Raw genomic sequence first — 26,998 nt, forward strand, 5'->3', positions numbered from 1 at the left:
ATAAACTGAATTTATTTATTATAAAATAAATGTTTCTTAGGAGTATAGTTTATTGAGTTTCACGATTTTATCTTTAGGTAGAATAAGGAGAAATCACATAGACAAAATAAAAAAAAATGTGCTAATACCTACTAGATATATTCACTAAGAAATTTGGGGGAAGAGAGAAAAAAATGATCTCATCACCGGCCTTGCTGTAATATACTAGATCCAGTCACCATGAATAGAATGAGTGTTATAGACTGGAAACAGGAAATTCACACTGAGGAAAAGATAAATCGTCCATGGAGTCCAGAAAGTTGATCATCTTAAACAACAGAATTGAGGCAAGTGCAGTTTTAAAAGTACATGGATTGTGGGAGAAGATGGAGAGACTAAATTGCTAGCCTGCTAAAGTAGCTGAGATATCCACAATCTTGATTGATACATGTAGTCTAGAATTGCTGGCAAGAGACAAGTTTAATCTTTTTTTTTTTTTAATTTTCTTAAGAACACCACTTTTCTCTACATCTAGAATTTTTCTGTAGAATTATAACTTTCCAGTCAGTATCACTATGGAACCTTCTTTAGACCCACCCATGAGCAGATCTCCATTGGTTCTACTTACTGTAGTGGCTTTTGAGATAATAATCACTTTTAGCTATAAGAATGATTGAATTGAAAATTGGTTCCATGAAATGTTTATAATGAATTTTCTTGAACATGAAATAAGGCTAAGAAATATATTTTTAAAAGGAAGATTAACTCCAGAACCCCCCAAAAATTTTACAAAAAATTGTTCATCTGCCACTCTGATCAGGTTTGCTACAATGCAAGGAGAGATTTTGGCAGAGTTTGGACTTCTGCTGAATTCTTACAGTCCAGAAGTTTATTCACACTTTACATGTAGTACTGAAGGAAACAAAGACTCCATGTTTTTGGAATTCCGTAACAAAAGCTTTGTTCTTTCAAAATTGTATCACCTGTCATATCAAAATCATAGAGGTATTGTATATTTCATTTCAATGGATCAGTAAAATAACTATAGAGTCATCTATTCAACAGTTTTCTAAATGCTACAAGCTGGACACTCAGGTGTTTCTGACATATAGATATTTGATTCTCTAGTATCCCAATGACTGTGATGGAAGAATTAACTACTAATAGCTATGCATATCTTTGCATGGATATATACCTATCTGGATATTGCTGTAAAAATTTGAGTATCTGGGTTATTGAGAATAGAAAAACTTGTCTGTGCCATCTCAAAAGATGTCATTTCCTGGAACAGCAAGATCCTGATAGTTGTGACATGAGGAAACAGATGAGACTACTAGACGGTAGACAGAGCTTGGCATTATATAAACTTTTGATCTGCACGGTGATTGTTAGTCTCAATGTTTAGTTATTCTTTCCCATATCGATGAAAGACATGATGGAAGAACATCTTTTTTTTTTTTTTTTTTCCCAAAGACAAAGTTAAAAGTGTCCTGTCTTATTTGGTAAATTTGATTGGTCTGCACCATAGACTAGGCATATACCCATAATCCTGGATCTAAGGCTGTCAGTACTCTAAGAAAAGAAGTTTTCAGGTAGTGATGAGGACCTTTTCAGCTCTTGGAACTCAGACAGATTTGCATAATCTCCTCAGTCAATTTCACCCATAACAAGCTCAGTTTTTGAAGATATTTAAATTCATAAATTCTAAACACTTGAAGACAAGAAGGCAGGTAAAAATAGCATGATCCAAACTGGTTTTTAAATTCCTTTAAATGTTTCTTGAAGATACCTTTTAATGCTTTTTCAGCATTTTGTGTTGCCTCTACTGACAAGGGAAGGAGACTTGTTTGATAAGCCCAACTGTTCAGGAAGACCTTGGAATTTTAAGGTTTATTTGTTGTATGTTCTAAGATTGATACAGAAGTATATTCATAGCAAGCAAATTTTTGTAGGAGGATTCCTTAAAAAAGGCCCTCCAAAAGAAAAGGTCAAAGTGGCATTTATAAAAGACTGAAAAAAAAAAGATCAACAGTATTCATGTCCTTATTTAATATTGTTCAATAAATTTTTGAACTCCAGAAGGAGAATAAATAAATTTGATAAAAGAAAATATCCTCTGTTGCAAATGAGACCATGCGTACTTAATGAGACTGGCAGGCGGAGTATGCTGGCAAAATCAGTACCAGGCATCAATTCTGACTCAAACGTTGAATTTCCAATCTGTTTCTGTCCCATATTTCTCATGTAAAGCTATATTAGTTAGGAAAATGGGCGGGTCTAAGTGCCCGTGCCACCTTCCAACTGCATTTTAAGAAGAATTTCTGGATTTCATGTGAAAATTAGGGGTTTTTTGCCACAATGACTGCAAATAATCACAAATTCAGGACTCTTTTTTTTCAGGTCAAACCTGGACCTGCAAGTAGCCTGTCTGAGGAGCAGGACTAGCCCCTCCTACGTGTCAGCATGACACAGCTCTCTGAACAAATACATAACTTTCCTGCCAATAATTTGCTTGTATTTCAAAAATTTACTCTTTGAAAAAAAAAAACCTATATCACTGGCTTTCCTTTCCGTAAGGACATATTTCCTGTTCTCAGTCGTATCACTGAAAACTGTTTAGAGTTTTTGTATTTGGACAATACAAGTCTTCCAGCATCAACCTTGAGGCCAGGGTAGTTCTTCTTCATGCTGCAAGAGTAGTTACAACTGTTGCTCATGGGAAATCATTCTTTCTTCATCTTACCTGTGCACCGCTAGTTTATTGAGTTGGTGTCTTACGCTGAAGCTTATACTGGGACAGCAATTCTGCACTTGTTGGTTACTCCATCAGATCCCCTGGGGATTATACTGCATGCCATTCCCTAGGACGCATGATGAGGAAAATAATGTCTACTTGCCAGTAATTATTAGAGTTGGCATATAATGGCTCTGCAGATCCACACATCCCGTCCTTTTTTCCATCCCTTAAGAGTCCTCTAAGTTCTGCTGATTATTGGAAGGAAAGAAGAATTCCCTGATTCCTTGGCCCAATTGTGTCTAGGTGCTGTGTTCACGTTGTTGTAAACAGTAAGGGGGTAGGTGTCTTAAGCTTATTCTTTGAGGAGCAAGAGGCAAAACCTTAGAGCTGTAGGTCTGCAGAGCAGCAGTTAGGAGACACAATTATTGTTTTACCTAAGTAGGCTAAATGTCCGAAGATGTTTTTCCTGTCAGTGTTTGAATAACTCAAACTGGCACCTAGGTTTTCTATTTCCTGAACAGTTTACTTGTAACAAAATCCTTTTGTATATAACACACATTAAAACCAATGAAGACATACCCCGCAATGCTGTTTATAGTTCTGCTGACAGTAGAATCTTTTCCCAGAAACAGAAACTTTGAGCAATATAAACAACAGCCTTCATCTGTAGAGTAACAAACTCAGTCTCAATGTGGTGGAAGCCGAGAAACTCTCTTGTGTATGAACAAAAATAATAGGGCGGTTTTCGCAACAAGTTAGTTCAAAATGTATTCATTTTTTAGACATTTGTTGTTTGCTAGAATGTTAAGTAAGTACAATGAAAAGAGTAAATGAAGAAGAGGAGAACAGAGGAAGAACTGAAAAGCTACAAGGGTGAATAAGTAGGGTTGTAAGTGTCTGAAAAAGAGGAAATTATTTTAGAGGACATTCTAAGTGGCAGCTACATCATGCTAGACATGGTCTGATTTTATTGTTCTGCTGTTACTAGTGAAGATAGAGGATTCCTAGACAGCCTGGGCAGTATATTTTAACCAGAAGTTTTATCAGGATATGAAGTGAGTAATCCATCCTTTACCCCAAAATAAGAGGAAATGCAAGAGAGTGTGTTTGAAAATTCTTCCTAGCCTGGTTAGAGGGCATGCTGTGCTGGACAGTAAGGTTCAGCAGCTGCCATTGTGCTGTCGTTAGCCAGACGTTTGTTATCAATGAAATGCTGCAGAACTATTGTTCCAAGGCTGTTGCTGTAAAATCATAGTGCATTGTAGTTTGTTGGAGGTTAGTAGCACTTGTTAATTTGATCAAGGCTGAAGTTTACTGAGGATAAAGTAAACAATGCAAACTGCAGACACCATCAGTTTCCTATGGGCAGTGAAGTGTAGTTTGTTCCATTTACACTTCACAACAACATCTGATGGGCTTTGTCAGTGCTGCACAGAGTAATTAAACCTGAAATCAATAGCAGGCATTTGTCATGTTTACAGCCGCTCTTTCTGCTGGGTTAAACTCATCAGTTTAGTGCCGTTCTGTTTTACTGCAGAGACACGCTCCATTATTTCTTCAGGTACAGTTGAGATATTCAGTTACATGCCCAATAGTTTGAATACGACAGTAAGATTAAAAGGGGCAGGCAAATGGACAGTTTTTGTAATTTATTCACTGGTTTCCTTAAACGGTGTTGGATTTCCATTTTATTCCACATACTCTTTATGGAACCCTTTGTGCCCTGGAATAATACATTCCTATTGTCCAACAGTGGCAATGAAGGCAGCACTAAAATTGTATGTAAGTTGACATAGAATATAACTTTACTCCGATCACAGGATACTGCACTGAACTAGTGAAAATAAACTAGTGTACTAGTTTGATGAGGGCAGTTCCAAGCCTTGGTTTACGTACTGGTCTTGTTCCTTTGGAACAGAGTGGACTTTACTGTTTTTGTTCAGTTTATTTCAGCTATTCGTACCTGTGCTCCTTCAGTTCTCTTGGATAATCTTTTCTTTTTTTCCTCAATTTTCTGAATTATGGGGTCAGCTCGTCCTAAATTTTACAGCAAGTGAGTTTTCAGTTCAGTGGTAATCTAGTTAGTCTTTGGACATGAAACCCAAGAGAATGACTTTGAGGAAACTGAAAATTTACACATTTACTGTCTAATAGTATCTGCTAACCTTCTTATTGTTACTTTATAGACAGCCTTGATATAGTGGTATATTTATGCATGTCTGAGGCCTTTGTTGGGCTGTTAATAGTAAGAGTGAAGTTTGACAGATTGGATGTGCGATTAATCTTACAGTGGAGCAATGATCCTATATTGCTGAAGGCTCAAATGCTTGTAAACTACATTAAAGGTTACTAGAGGTTTGTGGGTTTTTTTAAATCTTGCTCATGCACATATGCTGTTTCAGATTCTAATACTTAGAGTGAAAACTGATTAAATATTCATCCAGCGCCCTAAGAAGGTTTCCTTCTGAAGATTTTTCACAAGTGATGTTTTGATCAGTGGTGGGCAATTATTTCAATTAGAATGATCTTATCTATATAGCACTTTCATCTGAAACTATTCCAAAATGCTTTGCAAACTGTCACAATTTATACACAGCTTGCTTTATCTGCTGCTGAAGTGCAGCCACCCTGGGTGAAACATAGCAACTATTCAACACTACACAGTGGATTGGGGCTGAAAATTAAGGATCTCTGTGTATTTGTAATTGCAGTGGGAAATTAGGTAGGCTGGATGTAATTACCTGAACTGGAATTTGTCCAGGAGACTGAAGTTAACACACCTGCTCTTATGAAGAGTTCCCTGGGATTGCTAATGACCAATTTGAGTGGGACATTCCATTTATATATCACCCAAAAGAAAACTCCTACAGGAATACAGTGGCCCCAACACCTTTCTTGTGCATAGCTATTGATTGCACTGATATTAAGGAATGAACAGAGTTGGCGTGTAATCATATGACAGTGTGACAAGTGCTTTGGGTTAGCAGTTACAAAGCTCAGAAAATATATTATTCAGTAAACATTTATATTTTTCTTTTTTTAAATTTGCTGGGTGAGTAGGGTTAGTTAAGTAGCATAAGTGAGGAGATGTATAATGCAAGAATGATGGGATATTTGTGTATCTATAAGCCCTTCTGTGAGGAAGACGTGTTATTTCTTACACTTTTGGCTGAGGGCTAGAAAAGATTAGGTTTACTTAATTGTCCTCATTGTATTTCTTTTTATTATCAGTGTAGAATGAGAAGCTTTATATTAAAGTTGTTTTGTATAGTGTGTTTCAACTTATATAATTGGCACCTATAGAGGCTAACCAATCTGAATCAGTAACTGGCATAATTATGTGTGGCCAATCATGATGAGGTATGAACTAAAAACACATGAAAGACAGTACTCTGCTTCTGTTGAATTAGCTGTTTCAGTTATCTGTACCATAAATATTTTGCTCCAAATCATGCAGAGCACAGATTCACGGGCCTCAGTTTACTAATATGTGAGACTTCTCTTAAGAGGAGGAAATGATGCAATGCAAAACATGTTGTGTTGGGCCTGCTCACAGTTGAGAGGAAATACCACATTTACTGGTGTCTCCTCTAAAATTCAGTGTGGATTAGAAGCTTAGATCTAGCTTCTTCCCAGTGATCCATGTCAATACGTACCCTTTATCAGTCTAGTTTTATGACTAAGGCACTGGATGGGCACTTAAGATACGCAAGTTATGTTGTACATGGTACATAATATGTAATAATTAATTGGATTGTGATTTGATTCCTATTTGAAAAATGGAATGGAAAAATAATACTTAGTTGTTGCAGAGAGAGGTCTTAACACCAGAATCTTCAGTTTATTGGTAATGCAGCAAAACTGTTGTGGTAGTAACTGGAAAAACCTGTAGAGGAATCCAGCTTTTCTCTTTCATTGCACAGAAGTCTCTGCCATTCTATTAATTTACAGCCTTCCATAAAGGCAAGAAAGTCTTATGATCTCATGAAATATGTACTAAAATACAAACTGAACTTCATATTCACAGTTTTATTTTTCTTTGCATTTCATTATATACCAAGAGCAGTTGTAGGTTTTAAAAGGGTCATAAAGTCATGCTGGAATTGATCAGAATTATTTGCATACCTATTTAATGATATGTTGCAAATGAGAGTACAGTTAAGCATTGTTCAAATGGATCAGGAATGGTGGTAGGTTTCCTAAAATCTTGCAGATATGCTGGGATTAGAAAACTTCATGGCACCTTCTCTGAATTCAGAAGCTCAATACGCTGCATTCTTGGTACGTTCTACACCTGATAGTGGAGTTGTATGGCTTGTGCTAAAACTGTAACCTGTATGTATTGTTCAAGAATGTGCTATGCTGCTCTCTTGCAGAGGATTTTTGATACTAGTTGATCTTTCAAAAGCAGGAGTTTTGGGAGGCAAGGATGTTATTTGCCCGTGGTAGTGTTTATGAGTATATAGCTTTTAGACTTTCCTACTCACTCCTACTCCCTTCCCTCAAAGATAGCTGTTTTCCTCGAATATTATTGGAAAAGATCTTGGGGACAAGAGGCATATGGGAATTTTTATGTAATACCATGCTAAATAATGCTATGCATTAAGTGTTCCTTGTACGCTCCAGTTATGTAATGATCCCCCAAGATTTTCAAAGACAATATACTGCGTTAATTACAAATAATTGCTGGCCTTTCTCTGAAGTCCACCTGAAACAGACTGAAATGATCCCACTGAATTGCAGAGAAAAAATGGTGGGTGTATTTTCAATGGTTAAATTAGAATATGAGATAACATCAAGAAAGAGTTTGAAAATAGAAAAGCTGAATATATCATCTTCATTTGGTAGTGTATCTAGCACTAGAATAAATTAGTGGAATGCAAGTGAATGCATTAGTGCATTAGTGAATGGCAAGTGAGGAATAAGCCATTAGACAGCTCCTTAGCTGGACTGAAACCAATGAACAAATAGGTTATAATTTTGTTATGAAGTTTTTGCCATGTCATTGTTTTGCTATGATATGAATATAAAACTTAACACATTTTTCTTACACATTTGCACAGTGATATCATGTAGTGGAAATTATGTTCTCTAAGATAAGCATAGTAACCCATGTGTCTGAAAGTGGTGTCCAAAGACCACAGTCATAAAAAACTTAGTTTATCCCTTACGTTTTTTAACACTTTTCTTTGGCTGTTTGTGCAGTCTGTACTGTGTTGTCGTGTAAAGTATGTCACCAAATACATTGTATTTCCAATATTAGTGTTAAACATTGTAACAGTTGTTCCGAATATGAAAAAAATATGGTGATCTGTCATAACAGAAGGCAAAGTTTAAATTTCATGCCGAAGCAAGAGATTTCTTTTTTCTCACATTTTATCTTGACTGACCTCCTCATCTGTCTTGGCTACCAAATATTGACTCCTTAGCAGTATCTTATACGAAGTGTATCATATCCTGTTTCAACTCTGACAATGATTATCATTCCATGAGCATTAGAGATATTCAATGCCTATATCCTCAAGCATCAGATGTTAGGTGGTCAAATAACAGAAATCTATTACCTTCCAGTTGTTATAGATAATGTACCATACTGGAGACCTAGTCTCTTACTAGTGGGAGAAAGGTAACATGAGATTTTGACCATTCACCATTAAAAACAGACTTTGAAAGAACTGCGCTGAGCAATCTAGTATTTTGATGACCAGCCTGTTGTCCAGAGAGAAGAACAGGGGCACCTAAAATCCAAGAGGAGCAACCAGATGGGTCAGTATCTTGGTAAAGGTTACTGTGTTTGTAAAGAGACCGAAGAAGCAGATCTTGCTCTGGTCCTGACCTACTGTGAAACAGAGATTGTTTCAACTATTCTGATTGAAGGACAAAGGAAAAGCTTTCTGTTTTGATAGCTGGAGGCACTGAGACCAACATGACTATCTTGAGCTTGAAGCCACAGATGAAAGCACTCATTCTTAGGTACAGTGTGAATGGCTCTCCTCATTTTTATTATAGTACTACAGAACATGGCAGTAAAATTTTTTCGCCTTGGCATGTAGAAGTAGTTCTTCCAAAGTCAGAGAAGTCTAGCTCCTGCTGAAGTAGAATCATGTGTGACAGTTCCCTGATAAGGAGTGAGGGGATAAACACTTCAGACCTTTATGACTCATCTACCACAGCTGATGTTCTTTCCAGATAGAAAGGAGCCATCTTATGCTTTTTCTTGGTCCATGACTTTAGTCACAGTGTCAGTATTTCTATTTACTTTTCCATACATCATACCTGTGAACTGAGCGTTTTCCACTTTGACATCTAGGGAACTCTTTCCTTTTGTACTAGGAAAACTAAATTCTTCAGATGGTGTACAAAATGGTTCATATTAACGGCTGATGTGGCCATGGCCTTCTCTGCACGAACACATAAACTGAATCTGAAATACGTCAAGGTGTCTTGTGAAACCACCCAAATACAGCCTTTTGCTTTCACTGGAGCATGCCCATCAGAGCTGAAGCTGTATCCGTGGCTTTGCTGAAAAATGCCTCCATTCTTTATGTCTCCTGAAGCTTTATCTATATTCTTATCAACCACTGCAGTAACACTGAGGAAGACTCAAAGCTAATGCAGCATGTGATAGAGTGATTCTGTTTGCTTCAAGAACTCAGCAACTGCTCCTGGGATGATTGTGGATATGGGAACTTACTGCTTGGAGCATTCACATTACGAATACGTACATTACTCAAAGACAGAAAAAGAGACTACTTTCTGTTCACTGAAGTTCTTCAGGTTTTGTAATCCACATATAAATTAATCTCATCCTTATATATCCCTCCTTTCTTATCCTTGAACAATCTCCTTTTTTTTGTTGTTGGGATTCTGTAGTACAGGAGGAAATTACATTGTGTAGCTCCCTTTGCTTTGCCCTTTTATGTGCTCACCATGTTCCATGATATTGCGAGAGAGAAATCTTCTTTCGTCATAAGTGACAGTGCATCAATACACAGATAGGGGTAAAAGCACATTTATAAGGTATTTCTCTAAAAGCTTTACTTGCTGATAGTTGCCTTTTTTTATCCTGGTGGTTTTGGTTCTGAGATTATTTGTAGAACATGCCTGTTTGTTCTTTTGGGTTGACATTCGTAATACTCAATTTTGGCTTATCCAAAATACAAAAATGCAGTTTCTTTCTTGGTGGCCATGCCTGTGACTTGAGTTGTGTTAATTACATTTGAAACTACACGAATGAGCAATTTAGACTGGACTACCATTTTTATGTAGAACAAGTACAACTACTGTACTGTTACTATGGAAAATGACAGTTCTGATATGAATGAGCGGTGCTAAAAACCAAAACAACTGCAGAAAAGTAGGGACTTTGGTATCAGAAAAAACAGCTTTCTTTGGAATTACTATTATATCATTATTACATCTAAATATATCCTGAAGTCTAGTAACTATCCTATTTATTATATGAATGCTTTCCATAATATAATATATTTACAATTAGAATATACATTATCTGTAGTAATAATAATAAGATATATCTCATTTAAATACTTTCTGAACTGCTGTTTGGTAAAATAAGTATATGGATAAAAACGTAGAAAGACTGTGTCTGAATGCGTGTTATAGTTAACTTGTTTAGAAGGTGTATTAAATACGTATGTTTCCTGTTTTACGCAGAAAATGTCAGATTTCACATGTCTGGAGCTGCTAGGATTCTGTAAAATTCTAATGAAGAGAAATAGCTACACTCAGTTTAAAAAATTTGCCATAGTTGTCCTTGTTTGTTTATAGAAGTTACTGTAAAATGTTATTCTGATTTGAGAAGTTCCAGTGAATATACTTTTACCATTATGTGGGAAAGTATATTTCTCTTCTGAGCATTACCTTTTTTTTAAAATGAGTGTTTAATAAAGAAGCCTCACTATTAATTCTTTAACAATCCCATGTAAATAGTTGCATAAAGTGTTGCAATTTACATAAACTATTATTATATTTTCATTTTACACAGTTACTGCACTAGATTTTATGAGACCGTTTATGATTTGAAGTTTGGCTTCTCTGAGGCTTCATTCAAATGGTGACATACGCTATTCGGTGAACATCCAGCAGAATTTGTTAAAGTCCTCTGGGTTCTAATGTTCTATGATGTTGGTATTTCCTGGCTCTTTTTTCTCCGGTAAATGTTGTCTTTACATGCATTGGCCAAGGACAGAAGTGTTTTGGAAGATTTCTTCATGTGAAGCTTGACCATGTTCTACCTTAGGTTTGATGTTACCAAGTAGGGAAATGCTCAATACTTTTCATTTAGCACTGCATTATGGGCAATACACATGTGCAGATACTTTCAAGGACATTGGTCTTTTGTTGCATTGGGCCCCTTTTCTGTATCCTTGGTTTCTTTCTAGAAATTAATCCCTCCACAGTGGCCTCAGAATTTTTACAGTGAAGGCAGGCAGAGCTCTCCGGTGTACAGCAGCTTGACTCAAAACCTGTTGGATCCTTCTTTTTTTGGATTCCCAGCTACCTCACATCTTGTTTCTTGGCACTCTGCATTTCTTGCTGTCTTTGTGAGATTGATCTGATTTGTATCTACTGCCTCATTTCTGCTCTGTATATGTTGGGGCCATCATAATACAAGATGTAAGTTTTAGACAGTGAAGGTTTGCATAAAAAGGCAGCTCTTAGATTTCACCCTAAAGATGACAACTGAAAGGAAAGCTCCTAATCTGTCTGTTTCATAACAAGGAATTTCTGCCAAAGATGCTTCGTAGGGTAGGGAAATGAGAATAAGGTAAGCTCTCAGGTTTCCAGTTAGCAAGAATTTAATATGGTAGAGGAGCCTGAGCTGCAAACATAGTTGTACAGGCAACCACAGTATTGCATTGACGGAAAGATGAACTATGCTCTTATTGATCTATTTTAGCTAGAATGCTGACCTGTTCTAACTGAATAACTGAAGTTCTGGTATTCTATTATATTATAGTCATAACATATTCTGCGTTTAAAATTTAACTTCCTTAGTATTTAAGGGTACATGATACTTCTGAGCTTTTTATTGAGAAAGATGACAGAGATGACACAAAAAGAAATTAATTATAAAACTGTCCATTAAAAAAAATTAGATTTTGTTCAATTTTTCATTATATGTTTAGTTTTGTTCAGTGAAGGTTTTCTAAACTGCCTTTTTCAAAATTTTACAGCAGTTTATTCTAACTGGAATAGAGAGGAGTGGAGATGCATTCTCTGTTCTTTAAAGAATCTGGAAAAAATAAGCTTGCTTTTGAAATAAAAGAGGTTTTCTTCATTGGAAAAGATAATAAAATTTGTTAAGGAAGTTTATTCATTGTAAATATTTCAGTAAGTGCTTTAAAAGACAAAATTAAGTCTAATCTTAATTATCTCAAAATTGCCGATTGAAATAATCAAAATAAAGAGGTCAACTGTTCTGCAACATCAGTTACTGGATTTCAGAATTCCGTGAGAAACAATTAGGATCAAACTACATACGCATACAGGAGGTCTTAGGGGAATTTCATAAACAAAAAACTAGAAATTGACCTTTTACTATGGATGTTTGAAAGGACACGACTACAAAAAATGCAGTGGTCAAAAAAATTTCAGCCAAGGAGACCACTGGGTGTCAGTCATGTGCATTACAACTATGGCAAAGTCACGGAAGCCAAATGGCTTGTCAGTGGATCAAAGTACGTAACTGAGATATTAGCCTAAATACATTTCTAGAAAATTTCATTTAGAACATTAGAACAAAGTATCAATGTTGATTACCATCAAGGGATTAGTTAGTGGTATTCATTTTTTCAAAGATTTATAAAAACTTCTGGATGCAAAGTCTGAAAGCTGATCCCTCTAACTGTGTGGAAATTAAAATGGATGAATTTGCAAAGCCAGAACTGAATGCTAGTATTTTTGTGGCTGGCTACAGTGTTTGTTAAAATAAAATATATTGTTCTGTAAAATCCAGTATATTTTCCGTGCTTCATTGAATGAAGCAACAAAAGTTTTAAAAATTTCCAATGAATTTAATTTATAAATGGCACAATTATCCTATTAATTTCTTTATTTGCATGTTTCTGTCACTTCAGAGGCACTGTAGTTGTATGGGAGGTATGTATAGATAATCAATACTGTGTTGAATATTACTGTTTACTTTTTTGATACTTTTCTCACTTTAATTTTTACAACTGTACAATTGAAAGATTGCATTAGCATCTGAGTAAGGAGGTTTATTATTTATTTGCTTCATCTACTCTGCATAGTGCCATTAATGCAAAAATATTAGTCTTTGTAATGACAAAAACAAAGTGTGTGTCTAATTACCTTACTGTGAGTAATTAGCCTTTTCCCCTAGTGATGCAGAATTGTCCAGCCCAGAATATATAAGAAAATGGAGAAGCTTTATAAATCTTTAATTGGTCATAATGAAATAATAAATGGACATTCCCATTCAGTCTCATCTTTTCCAGAATAGCATTGTTAGTGAAGTTCTCTGTCATAATATGCTCTAAAAATATTGACAGGTATATATAATCAAACTGTGATGATACAGAAGAAAAATTAATGATGCAATAATAGGCAAATAAGTTTGTGTTTAACAGTCTAAAACTATGTTATGCAGAAACCAATAATGAAATCATAAACATTTTTTTTCTTTTCAGGCAACACAGATAAACTTAAGGTGTGGAGGAGGATGTAGGATTGGAGGAGTTCTTAATTCTATGTAATTTCAAAATCTTTTTTATACTTATGTCAAATTTAACCTGAGTTTTGATAGTGAATTGCATTCTGTTATATTTATAAGTTGACTATATTCCAAACAAGTAGCTTTTACTTTTCCTGAAATAAAAACTTTCTTTAAGGAAAAGTCTGCAACAATGAACCTAAATTCAGTGGTGAAGTTTTAGACTATGTAATGCACTTCTAAGAAATGTTTTTATATTTCTTGTTTCCACATTATTCTCAGTAAATACAAATGTTGGTTTTAAAGCAAATGTACTTTTCAAAAAAGAAGTAAGCATCAGTTGCGATATCGATGCATTTTGCTACCAACTGCATAGCTCTAAAGAATTTGCTTTTTATGACTAGTATTCTCTTCCATTAGTGTTCTGAACCAATGGATCTGATGAGATCTTCTTCAGTCAATCCCTGATTTACTGGCACTGTGTATCATAAAAATTGTTTCCAATTAACTTGTAATAAAATCTCTTAAAGTTACACTTTTCCACAGTTAGCATCAAATCCAAGAAGTGTTTGCTCTTGCTTTTTGGTTTTATAGTCTGATGTCATTCACATTTTCTGGACCAGTATTATTATTTATTCAAGTCCTTTTTGTCTTTGAACTTTCACTTGTATTCTGCTTGCTTTAAAACTTCTTTATTTTTCACTTCTGTGAAGTCACTAATTTGCTCTATGCCTTCTGAAATTATATTCCTGACACCACTAGTGGAGTCAGTGACCCCTACTACCTGAAGGCGTCATGCTTGTACTTCCAGTTCAGTGCTTTTATACCAATCTGTTTTAGTGCATAAATTATCAACCATCAAATGCTGATGGCAGCATCAACAGAAGATCCCAAGTAAGGAGAGTGAATCAGTGATTATATCAGCTCAAGTTATGTTGTAGCTTCTGTGACTTGTAAAGCCCAAACTGTTTGCTAACAAGCATTAGTTGCATCAAGCGATCCTCAGACAGGGAAAAAAACCCCAACATCTCAGGCTTGCTTTACAGTAACTTTTTTTCACATAGCTGTGGGACGTGTCAACTGTATTACAATGACTTCATCACACTTGGTGTTACCATGCTCTTTATGCCCTAGGAAGGGACACATATGATGTGTAACAGATGCTGCTGGACAAACATTGCTGAACTCCTCTGGGGAAGCTCTGTGTAGTGGGAGGGGCAGATGCACATGAACACAGTAATTTTAAGAGAAGTTATTTCTTATTTTGCAGGTCATGTTATGAACAGGATACTTTATGCCTACAAAAGAAAAAGTCATTCCTGCCTGGGGAAACCAACTTCATTCCTCACATCGTGTTTAAGTAGTATAACCAATTAATATAGATCCTTTAATACTTAGTTTATTGAGCTGATGCAGCTGATTGTCAAAATCAATTGTTCTTATCTTTCAAATAAAACACTGCTGCCAGAGTGACCATTTGAAATGATGATTGACCCTGTACACCACAGGGATTTATATCATGTTTATAGATATATCATTATGTGGACAAAGTCATTGATCCTAAGATTTGTCTCTACAATTCTTTACAAACTTTTGTCACACAAACATGGAACCATAAAATAATTCTTTGATCACTTGCAACACAAAATTATTGGTATTAATGTACCTAAAAGGATGGAAGAATAACAGAAAACACATTTTCTCTGTGCTGCAGACACCAAGTATCCCTTGCTTGTCTGTAAGTGTCACGGATAGGTTAGTGGTCATCTCTGTTTACCGCCTAAAAGATCTGAGGCTTAGTTATTACAAGAAATTCTGTATGGTCTGAGGTACTGCACTCATAGTTCATCATTACGCTGCATGGCTTTGGATCTGCTTTCCTACAGCCTAGTTCAGCAGCTGTTGTGCTAACAATGTGTTGATAGGTTTGAGGAGGGCTTTTGGCATTTTCTTTTTTTTCTTGCTTCCACATATTTTGTTATTTCAGTATGAATTTGTTTTATAACAGTCAGGAATGGCCCTTCAAATGTGTTCAGCAAAGACAGAAAAAAATGTTGCTGTTCCAGGAAAAGAGAGACACTTCCTAAGCTGCTGTGCTGAATGAGAGAACATAAAGACAAAAAACCATGTGGTGGATCAGGTGGAAATTTCCTCTAGCCTGGTATTCCACCTCTGATACCAGATGTCCCAGTAGAGCGTAACAGAGCAAGCACATTGTAAGACTTCCCCAGAATAAGCAGCCAGCTTTCTGATCTCTTGAACCCTATATTTTTTTTATTATTTAGTAAAACTCAGTGGACTTTTCCTCCTAGAAATTCTATGCCCCTTTTAAACCTCTGTAATTTTTTGATATTCACAAGAATCCATGCACCTTTACTACTCATAGTGAAATGAAATATCTTCTTTCATGTGTTTTAATATGGCCTTTGCTAGTTTCCCGAGATTTCTCTACTCTGCGACTCAAGTTCTGTTTCAGGTAAAAGCCTTCAAAAAATTCCCCTGAATTATGCTCTTTTTTTTTCCACTGAAGAAAGTATCTTCATTTGAATGTAAAAATGTATAAAATTTCTTCCCATATTTCAGACATCAGTTCCAGAATGTTTGAAGTCAAACATACCTGTAGACTGAGACCGATGTACCAGAAGTCTTTGATTTCAAGTTGTACTGAGGAGCAGAAGAACAAGCACATGAATTGTGGTGCACTTTATCAGTTCATAAGTCTACAAATCAGAGGTTAGAGTGCCAGAGATAAAGCAAATGTCAGGACTGTCTACTTCAATATCTTACAATCCATTTTGAGATTCATATCGCTGTTCTATAACAAGAGAAAGAGCTATAGTGTATATTCTGGCATGCCAAGTTTGGCCAGTTTGACCACTCCTCTCTTTCATAAGTATAGAATGCTTTCAAAGATTTTTTTTTCGTGCCTGCATGCTGGGAAATCCGCTGTAGAAGCATCAGTGAGTGACAGTCAGGTATTTAAAGGATTCATGCTCTTTACTTTCTGAACCTCAGCTCATCTTTCAGAGGAGGGAATTAGAGAAAAAGGCCCATTTCATTTTATCTGCCTTAGCTGAAAGAAGCTATGTGATGAAGCAATTTTTGGGACTGGGCAACGAGTATAACTGGTCATATAGACGGCCACTGAGTCTTATAAGGCTATTGTCTTTTCTTTGGTATGTTGTTATTCTTTGTCAAAATGTCTGGACTATTTTAAATTACACAAAATAGTAGGGCTTCCCTCGTTTTGTACTTAGGTATCTATACTGGTGAAAATTACCATATTTATGTTCATATTCTACAAGCAAACTTTTTTGTCATTTTCCCATATTCCTTACACATGTGAAAGTACTGTGATGCGGGAAACATTACTTGTTTGCAGGTATTGAATGTTAGCATGTTAACATCAAGCATTTTATATTTGTTAAGGAAGGTATCAGCCTGAAAAACAAGTTTTACCTCTACCCAAAGATTTTTAAAGGAGAAAATCACATCTTCTTCACTAAATTCTACATCTTTCTTTTTATTATTTTGAGATTTGTGAAAGACACATAGCATTTTAATATTTTAGTGATGTAGAGTGACAATTCTGTACAGGAAGAATTTTTATATTTGGTTGCATAACCACAGTCAGCTTCTAGCCGAAGTTTTCAGAAATTAGGTATAAATACAGGTACAAAAATGAATATATCTTGATGAAGACATTGCACAGAAAAAGGAGTAATATAATTGTTAATATGCTAGCTGTCTTGGGAACTCCCAAAATTCAAGTAGCTCCAAGGGATGGCTGGGAACCTGTTCAGGCATGCTGCTATTTCCCTTGGATAGTTTTGTCTTTAAAAAGTGAGAATCTAAATTTCCCGCTTGAGAATAGATTCAAAAAACATACGGATTCTTCAGCATTATGCACTGTGACCCCAGAAGAACTTAGACTTTATTAGTCCACTAATTCACAAGACTTTTTTTAGAGACACAGGAGATATGAAAGCAAGGTTTGACTTTTGCCAAAGTTCCCTAGCCCTCCTGGGTTCTGGACAAACTTGTAGCTATAATACATGGCTAAAACGTTTGTAGTTTCAGAAATGTTCCCAGTATGCATTTATGTTGTCCTTCCAAAGAAAGCTTGATTAGCAGCAACAGGGCCTGATTCTTTTAGGATTCACATTTAATTTAAAATGTGGAAATCAGGCATCCTGTTTTATAGTTATGAAATCGAAAGAAATTCTGAATGTCAAAAGTCTTTCAATAGAAAGAGATTTCAATATTCAACTAACCCTGTGGGTGAAAGTCTACCTGGGCTTCCCTTCCCCCAAGTGCTTTTTAATGGAAAAATAATGAAAATTAAAATAAAATTCTGTGTAAAAAAAAAATTAAATTAGAACATAACTTTGTAACCTAGATAAAATACCTTTGAAAATTATGTGACTGTTGCAAGATTACATCTTCTAATCAAAGGAAGTTCAGTCAAAAGCAGATTCTCAGCATTTGAAATTTTTCTTATTACAGAAGCACACATTCCAAACAACTTCCCCTTCACCTGGTAGCAAACTATGAGAGTCAGAAACTACATTAGTCTTTAAAATCAAGTTAATAAAATTAGAAGCATTAAAATTATTAAGAATATACATGAGTATTGTGTCGTGTCAGTTTTACAAATAAGTTGGAAAACAAGAGTTTTGAAAAGTAAAATATGGGTGAAGAATTTGATGTATTCTCTGGGAGTTAAAATAATTTCTATGCAGAAAGGTCTTATGTAGCAAGGTAGAGAGTGTATTCTTTTCAGTAGTTTCTACTGTTACTATTTACAACATAATTTTCTGTAGAAATGATGCATTAATAACATTCACTTCAGTATAAATATATTCAGCAAATTCCTAACCACTTGAAATTAATTTGCAGTTTTTCCATTTGTTTCACTGAGACCATAATCTTGTCATCTATGTTTTGCAGATGTTCATAAGTGAATGAATCAGAGAAACTGTGGAAGTGACCTAGAATTTTATTTTTAAAAAGGTATTTTGCAGTAAGTGTACTCTTACTTTTCTGTTTAGGCTGCTCTGGAGCAAATAATTAAAGAAAATCAGTGGTTAGCTCAAGAATATAAAATCTTTCAGGACTACTACTTAAACAGTAAAGAAGACCTCACGGAACTCTATGAAAATAGAATCAGGGTGGAAGCTGCCGTTAGAGATCATCAGCAGGTAAACAGAGAAGATCACTCATTCAATTCATTTATCTAATCTGTAAAATTCATTTGATCAATGCAGCTACTTAGTATCAATAGAATACTTGCTAGTAATAATTCTTATTTTCTTCTCGGCTATTTCACACTTTTCGTATTTTCATTTTTTTACTTGCTTGCTGGTTTTTCTTTATTTTTACAGAGTAGTTCATGTAAGGTATTTGAAATTCATTATTCATGAATTCCACTTTTGCACCTGAAATGTATTTATTTTTTATGTAAATATATCATGCAGTAATTAAAATGTACCGTATCATTCTCCATAAAACACTTTCTGTGGAAATTGTGTTTTACGCCAGCTACAGTCAGACTCTCTAAGCCTTTAGTTTGGAAAACAGTCAAATGAAAATGAAAAATGGTAAAAGCTAGTTTGAAGAACATCCAGAATGGAGGTATATTGGCCAGGTGTAATGTCTTGTTGACTAACTACTTACATTTAAAAGGATAGATTTTTTTTTTTTCTTAAATATAACAGTGAAACCTGTGGAACCTGAGTCAAGAGATGTAAAACTTTGTCATGGAAAAGTAAAGCCATTTCACAGAAAAAGTCTTTTCTGTCTCTTTTCTTTGTATTTATAGATAGCTCTCAAAATACAAGTCTATCAGTGTATCAGTACAAACTATGATCAATTAAATAGTGTTGTTCAAATATTCTAGTCACGTTATTACTTGCCTTTCATGTCTGTGTTTCTGAAAATTAATATGCATTTAAGTCATGCTCACAGACCTTAAGTTCACATCAGTGATTTCAGGTAAGAATCTTTATTCACTCAGGTCATTTATGTAGGAACCAGGTCCTGATATATTTTTATTTTAGTCTGTTCTCTAAAAGTACGGTATAGAAGTCTTCAAATAAATAAATTAGATGTGAAATTCAAATTATTTGCTAGTACTTTTATCAATCCATTTTATGTCTTCTACCCATATCTTCATCCATTGCTCATTTCCTCGTATACTACCTCAGTTGATCTCTAATTTTAAAATTCAGTGTATTCAGTTTGTTCCTGACAAATATAACTAAGAAAATCCCTTCCAAAATATTCTTGTTAACTACATAGCCCTTCAATATTTTAAGAACAAAACTTGGTTTTAAGTCATATATTCTTAGGGATAACCATATTTGGAGAACAAGTTGGAGACTTAAAATATGAAAAATAGAAAAAATTATTGCCTGTCTTTCTTCACCAAGTGAGTGTCAATTATGTTCTTTCAATATGATAGCAGAGGCAATGCTATGAGTATTGAAGTGTTTACTTAAAAGGGCTGGATTCTAGAAGGAATTTAAAGTATTTTTTTCTGCATGCAGGATTAGGGCACACTGTCTTCAAGCCTTTCTACAGGAAAATATATCTATGTTATGTTATGTTATAGTCTGGATCTTTTATTTCTTTGGAAGTAAGAATATCTGTCTTCTACATTCTCAGAATTTAATAGTCCTTGGTAATATTTGTAAAACAGATTTCCCACTCAACAGTTTACCTCTTCTGGACATGGTATGGATGATATTATCACGCACCTCAATGATGTAGTCTGGAAGCAAAGAAAACTGCAAATGAGTTGGCATGTATTATTGCATTTTTCCATCTCAATTTGAATACAATGAAACAAACATAGTAAAATATAGCAAAACAGCAATGCAATACCAACAGGGTCTAGCTCCATCAGCAGTGCTATATAATCATTTGTTTGGCTTTTTAAAATCTTGTTTATGAAGAAAATTGTTATGAGTATGTTGCTATTCTATAGGAGCTTATAATCAGCATTACAATCCGTATAGCTTGTGTTAGATTAGAAATTAGTGATGGCAATGTTTAGAATTTCTGACAGTCCTCTGTGCCATTCAGCAGTGGTATATGTGTGAAGAGAAATGATATTCACAATATTAATTTGAGGATTACAGAGACAACTAATCTAATTTGCTTTTTGATAACTCTTCACTTTGTTAAATGAACTAGTCCAACTATTAAAACAAAATATTTCTACCATTATCACTTAAAAAACTATTTAGAAATTATAACAAAAAGGAAAAAACCATGTTGATTACATATATATAGCTCCTAAAAAAAGAAGCTGTATTTTCTTCTTAGGTTTTTGCTAATAAGCAAATTACAACTGCAACAGAAAGCCAGTTCTTGAGGAGTGTCAAGGTAACGATTTTTCTAGGTGCATTACACTGACATGAACATTCAAAAAAAAAGAAAGGTGTTCATCCTTTCCAAAATCCTGAGAACTTCCTTCCCTGTATACATAATTACTCAAAATTAGAAGCCAATTTTTACAAATGCTGCGTAATTTTGACTGGATATAGTAACTGCTCTAACTGATAAAGTACATCTGCATTGGGGTCCTAAGTAGCTGCTTTGTTCAGCCCCAGCAAAGGCCACATATTGAAGATGGGTGAAATAATGGTTTGGTAAGATGTTTCGTCATGACTTTGTAAGCTTCTTTGCACTGAGGAAGGTGCACTTATTGAGTGGAGGAGATATACATTGCTGAACAGAGGGCCTGTGCCCAGACAAAGCATAATACCTGCTTCTGCATAGGGAATACAAAGGTATGCTCTTGGGCGGAAATGACATGAAGTGGTGTGAAGTGAGATTAGATGAGGTAATCTAAATGGAGAATAAAGTTTCTGTGAAGTAGAATGGAATACATAATATGACAAATGTAAGGGGTGATGATTCATTGTTTTCATCAGAATTTTAAAAGAAGTTTAAAAGCTACAGTAAGTTTTTGTTAATTTTGTAGTGTGTATGTTATGTAAGAAGTCTATTTGTCAAATTGTAACCTCAGATATTTTCCTTGCTTCTGGTATTAACCAGACCTTGGTTCTTCAAGACAAGTGTTTCAGAAATACACTGTGGGTATATACAAGCCTAGCATCATGCATGTAAGAAACCTTTTCTGGTTTCATTCCTATTTACAGTGCTGATGTTCAGTTTTTCAGTATTACTTTTCTCTGCATGGATGTTTGGAGCCATTGGGTTTTGTGTTATCGAACACAAACAAGTTAAGCTTATAGGCGGATATTCACCACAGAGTGTCTGAAAAGTAAACTCCTAAATGCAGATATTTCAAAAATTATGAGCTACCATTATATTCCTTTAACTTAGTATTATTTTTTAAATCACGTTCAAGATTGGAAGGTTTTTAAACCATATTCTTATTCTGTGCCAAAGACTGTAGAATCTGCTAAAGTTCGTTTGTAACACAAACTAGAATGTCCTATCTCTAGACAGTATTTTGAAGAGATTTTTGATGACTGTAAAGATGTAATAACTATATGACTTTTGAATTATGTTTTTCTTACCTAATTAATTTTCTGTTTTTAAAATGTATCATGTTTTTGGATAGTTGCTGGTCAGACCAGTAATACATAATATTTAGTTTCATTAACAAAAAATCAAATATTTTTCTGTCTGCAAAGATACTTTATTACATATATAATCACTACCATAAAGCATTTATATTTATCCTAATGTTTAGTTTGATCAAATGTCAAAGCAGTCAAATATCACTCTGGACAAGAAAGGTGTTCCTGTGTAGTTCTTCAGATACTCTTATTCTCAATTTGTTTTTCTGAATAGGTCACTCTCTTTGAGAAAATCGCTTCCCTCCACAAGGACAATCTTTAATATGGTTTCCCTTATATGTAACTTCCACTGATCAATGGCATGTCTGTCATGTTGATTGTGCTAGCTTCATCATAACGTGAATCACACAATTTCATCTTTTCTAGATGACACTGGAATAAACTGTGGTGGATCTTGACGTTATCTTTAAATATATTCTATCTAGTGCCTGATACTTTCCCTAAACATCTGCTTTTGAAGGTAGTTAGATATTTTTTTCATAATGTTGACAGATTATTAGTATTTACATGTGTATTTTGGTGAAGCAAAATCCTGTGTGTAAAACATTTGTAGGTTGGTCTTTATGTGGTAGCCTTTTAATAACAAAATCTTGCCTAATACAGCTTCTGCACTGCAAATATCTAACAGCAGTTTCTACTGGAAATCTCTATGGCCTAGCATATTAGCACCAGGAATATGATTATGGTTTAAGAGCAAGTCTGATAATTTACCACATTGTTCTTTTTGTACTGAACAATCTTTGGATATCTATTCCGTAAGCAAAATTTGACACTTGCAAGGTATTATGCTAACATATCAATGGTTGTAGTGTAGACATCGACATTTTTCACACAGTGAAATTAAAGTTGATTCCTGAATATAGAGGTATGCGATGTGATTGTATGTTAAGAAGCTGTTTACTTGAATCTGTCCTTAACACTGCAAGTGTCACAGTCTTACAAAACTTTGGTAATTGTTTTTGTTTGCATAACTCTTATTTAAAAATAGTCTTAATGCAAATTATAATTGCTTTAAAAAATAAAATATTCATTCTTTCATTCACAATCTGCTGTCTTCAGGTGGCCACATTATAGTAAGAGTTTGAGGGCTGGCAGAGGTGTCTACTGGTTTCTGTTTCTTTTTTTTACTTTCTGGATAACTGACATATTATTGCAGTAAAACATATGTAGGGTCAATTCATGCTGAATAGTTATTAGAAACCATGATAACAAAAGTCATTACATTGCAGTTCAGTTTTGACAGTAAAATTTCTGCAACATTATCACAAATCCTCATGCATTAGTGCAATGATCCTTACTATAGTTTCATATTAGAAACAAAAGACTGCTGTAGCATACTTGATACAAAAAGTCATGCAAGTCAAGGGAAGTTCTTTTATGCTTTTGTGGATAACATATTTTCGTGTCTTTCTCATGCACGTATCTGAATCTGAGCTCTCTTGGGTATTTCTGCCTTCAGTATATTGCTTATCTGGGATATAATTATTTTAAAAATAATTTCCCTGTTGTTTAGAAAGACCAAATAGAAGATAAAGTAAATCTGACAATGGGCACATGTCAGTTTAGTCAATTAATTCCTTCTGATTTTATTGTTCCCATTCGTTGACCTAACTGAAAAAAAAACTATTCTCATATAAAAAACCCATTATTTCTGTCTCTAAATTGTGTTTTTGCTTAGTCAGTTCACTTATGTGGAGATCTTGGATTGCTTTAGGTCTTCACCATTCTAACAGAGAAAGCATGGATAAGATTATGGCAAAAAATGCCCCCCTATCACCGTTTCCTTACAAATCTTAAATGAAAAATAAAACCGTCAAGGATTCAGTGTGAAAGAAATGAAAATGATCATAGAATAAATATCAGAAATTTTATCTGTTTTTAAATTAAATGTTTAACCAGCTTTTAGAGCTGTTTTTATTAGGAACAGATATGGATAATGGAGCTGACTTTTTTTTTTGCCAGTGCAACAAGCAAAAATATGTCATTTACTGTATTTTTAACTGAGATTCTTTCTGCCTTTAGACTTTTTATACTGTGGTAGGTTGACAGAATAGCGAGTGTCATATGAAAACATGAGGAAAAAAATGTATCTTCAGTAAGCTTTTTATTATGCAAATTTACTAAACTTTCTTTGAGCTAATTATACTTAAACAATGTAAACATCAAGTTAATGTTATAATTAAATTTGAATCAATAACTCAATAAGTTCAAATGACTCGATCAGAAAATTAATACAACAGGCAGCCAAATCAAATTATTAGTTTGATAGCAAAAGGAAGTTATTGAGCTAATTTATAGAGAAGACAGTCTCCTTTCCACATGCATCAGCCGTATTGGAGGCTAGCTGGGTTACAGTTCTGTTGCATAGGACAGAAACAGTCACAGAACACAGTGATGTCTGTAGGACTTCAATGTTAGATCCTACAATCTCCCAGAAGACATCCCATCACAGGAAGTGAAATCTGTGTTTTTCTAAAAGGAATATAAAAATTTGATAAGTCATTTAGGGATTTATTTTTAAAATTGTGTGTTCTCTAATGCCAGGAGCAAAAAGACAAAGCAAACCTGCTTTTTGTCCTGCATAGTCATAAATGTTTTCATGATACTTTCCACCTTTTCTGCCTCAGTGACATCTCTGGTAACAAGACAAACAAGAGGAATCAAAATATTCGAAGTAGCTGTAACGACTCAGGTTTCTTACAGCAGTCAGTCTTTAAATAGGAGGTCATGCATGGCGGTGCCATAATGCATAGACCTCAATTTCACAAAGCCAGCAAGTTTGACTGCAGGTCAATATTGACAGGATTTGATGCTAAAGAGGTTGTGATGTCAGCTTTTGAGTTTAAAGGTATCAGGCAATAAACAAAAATTATAGTTTGTAAAGCATTAAATAATTTAATCAGTAGACCTTTTTCCTTGTGTTGAATTGCTGCGTATCAGTAACTTCAAGATCAAACACACTTGTGTGAGCTCAGTTCTTCCACTAGCAGCTTTTTACCTTAAAGAATAAGCTCTTTATTATTTCCTAATAGATTCTACCTTTAATTAAAAAGAATAATTGTTTCTTTTTTTTTCTCATATCCACATGCTTCTTCCAGACTCTGTTCAGCACATGACAAATAGAATAGGAAAAGACAGACTGGGATAGCACCTCTCTTTTACTAATCAAAGTAGAAAGAGATGGACATTATTAGCACTACTTCTACTAGACATTTCCTTCTAATATGCACATACACTTCAGTATGCCTGTATTGCAGGAAAGACCTGGTCTGAGGCTGATCAGTGCTCAGTCAGCTGGTGGGTGACATCTTCTGTCTTGTTTCAAGTATCTGTGAAAATATTATTTAACTAGGAGACTTAGTTTTGGGCAAGTTTTGCAACACACTTGCCTTGGGAAGTAAACCTTACCCTGATCCCAGTATTCCAGATTTTGGAAAATCTAGGGAAATATATGTACATGTGCTGACTGCCGCTAACACAACCCTGGTTTGTTCTGTAACACTTTACAGAGATGTTAGAATAACCCCCCCTATTTTTTTTCTTTAAAATTTTTACTTTCTTTCTCTTACTTACACGTAAAATAGCGAGGCTGAATGTTTGCAGAGTAGTAAAGAAATTCCTGAGGAAAAGTTCAAAAGTTCAAAAGATATCCATATCTTATTTTATCTGCTTTACATATTCATTTTTAACCACATGGATTAATAGTTTGAGATTTCATTCTTATTAGCTACATAAATTCACGTTCATTCACATTTACTTCAAACTTAAATTAAGAGCTTCATTAAAGTCACAGTGTTACAGCTTAATCTTGCAAATACTTTATAAAAATATTTGGTGTCAAAATAACTTGACTTAGCATTTAGTAACTGACCAAAAAAATTTTCAGCAAAGAACCAACAAAATGCTCTAAATTAATAAAAATCATACTTTTCCTTTCATTTTTAGCTCATAAACAAAGTTATTAGAATCTTTCAAGATTATAAAGCACACCTACACTGTAACTCATCCCAAATGCCTTATCAGGGGTACTTATGTTAAAGTCATATTAGGCCTACATTTTCCATGCTTGTATGCTTGAAAAACTTAAAAATTCTCCATAGTTTAACATATAAGATTAATGCACCTTGTTATGCAAACTTATTCTAGAAATTGGTAGAAAACTTATATTACACCTTCTTAAAGCTTTCCGCTCAGAAAGGATTAAAATAACATAAATCAACAAGAACAGTCTCAGCTAGAATTAGCTGGAAAAAGTTCGACAAAACAATTCTCAGCTGACTGACTGTGTTGAACATCCATATGTATTTATGCATACTCTGATCCAGTTGTGCAAAGGTATGGCTCCAGGACCTCTACTGGAACCGGAGCTTTAGTAGCTGTAGCCCATGGTTGGGGCTCAAGGCAACCAGCTGGCAGTTTTTAAGTCACACCTCTGCAGTTTGGGTAACTCCCCAAAGCACTTGTCCCAGTGAGGCAGATTGTGGCAGACACAGTATTTGAGGAGTTTGAGAACAGCAATCTGCCTGCTAGTTGTAAAGATAGTGGGGAAAGACCTATGGCACATCAGGTGTCCAGATTTCTTGACTGGTGTATTAAATTGTCACAGATATAGGAAGTTTAGATGTCATAGCACTTTTTCATTCTAACAATTATTATTCTTTTCAGTTTTCATTATTTCCCACAAATTTAGATCACTTATGAAACTGCTATAACCCTTGGATCTACCAGAGATCTCAGGGAATGTATTTCACCATAGAAATATTATATGTTGGCGTTTTGGGGGGAAGGGAGGGGGGAAAGTAGTCTAAGCTTTTGGTTTCACAAAATTTATTTTTTTTGCATTTTTTTTCAAATCAGAATGGGAAAAAAATTTCCAACAATGTGCTGGCCAGCTCCAATCCTACTAACCCGCTCTATATTTTACAGTAATTATCGAATTCATTTACTAGAGGATTCATGTATGAAGAAATT

At 34.8% G+C, this 26,998-nt stretch overlaps 1 protein-coding gene across 1 annotated transcript in view; it reads left to right on the forward strand.

Annotated features, from left to right (window-relative positions):
• Positions 1-26,998, forward strand: part of CCDC178 (coiled-coil domain containing 178) — a 186,907-nt gene that overhangs the window by 101,502 nt on the left and 58,407 nt on the right. Inside the window, 1 exon segment of the mRNA XM_075415276.1 lies at positions 18,464-18,613. Within this exon segment, the coding sequence (XP_075271391.1) occupies positions 18,464-18,613 (150 nt within the window).

This window comes from Opisthocomus hoazin, chromosome 3 (assembly GCF_030867145.1).
Source record: "Opisthocomus hoazin isolate bOpiHoa1 chromosome 3, bOpiHoa1.hap1, whole genome shotgun sequence".
Classification (NCBI taxonomy): domain Eukaryota; kingdom Metazoa; phylum Chordata; class Aves; order Opisthocomiformes; family Opisthocomidae; genus Opisthocomus; species Opisthocomus hoazin.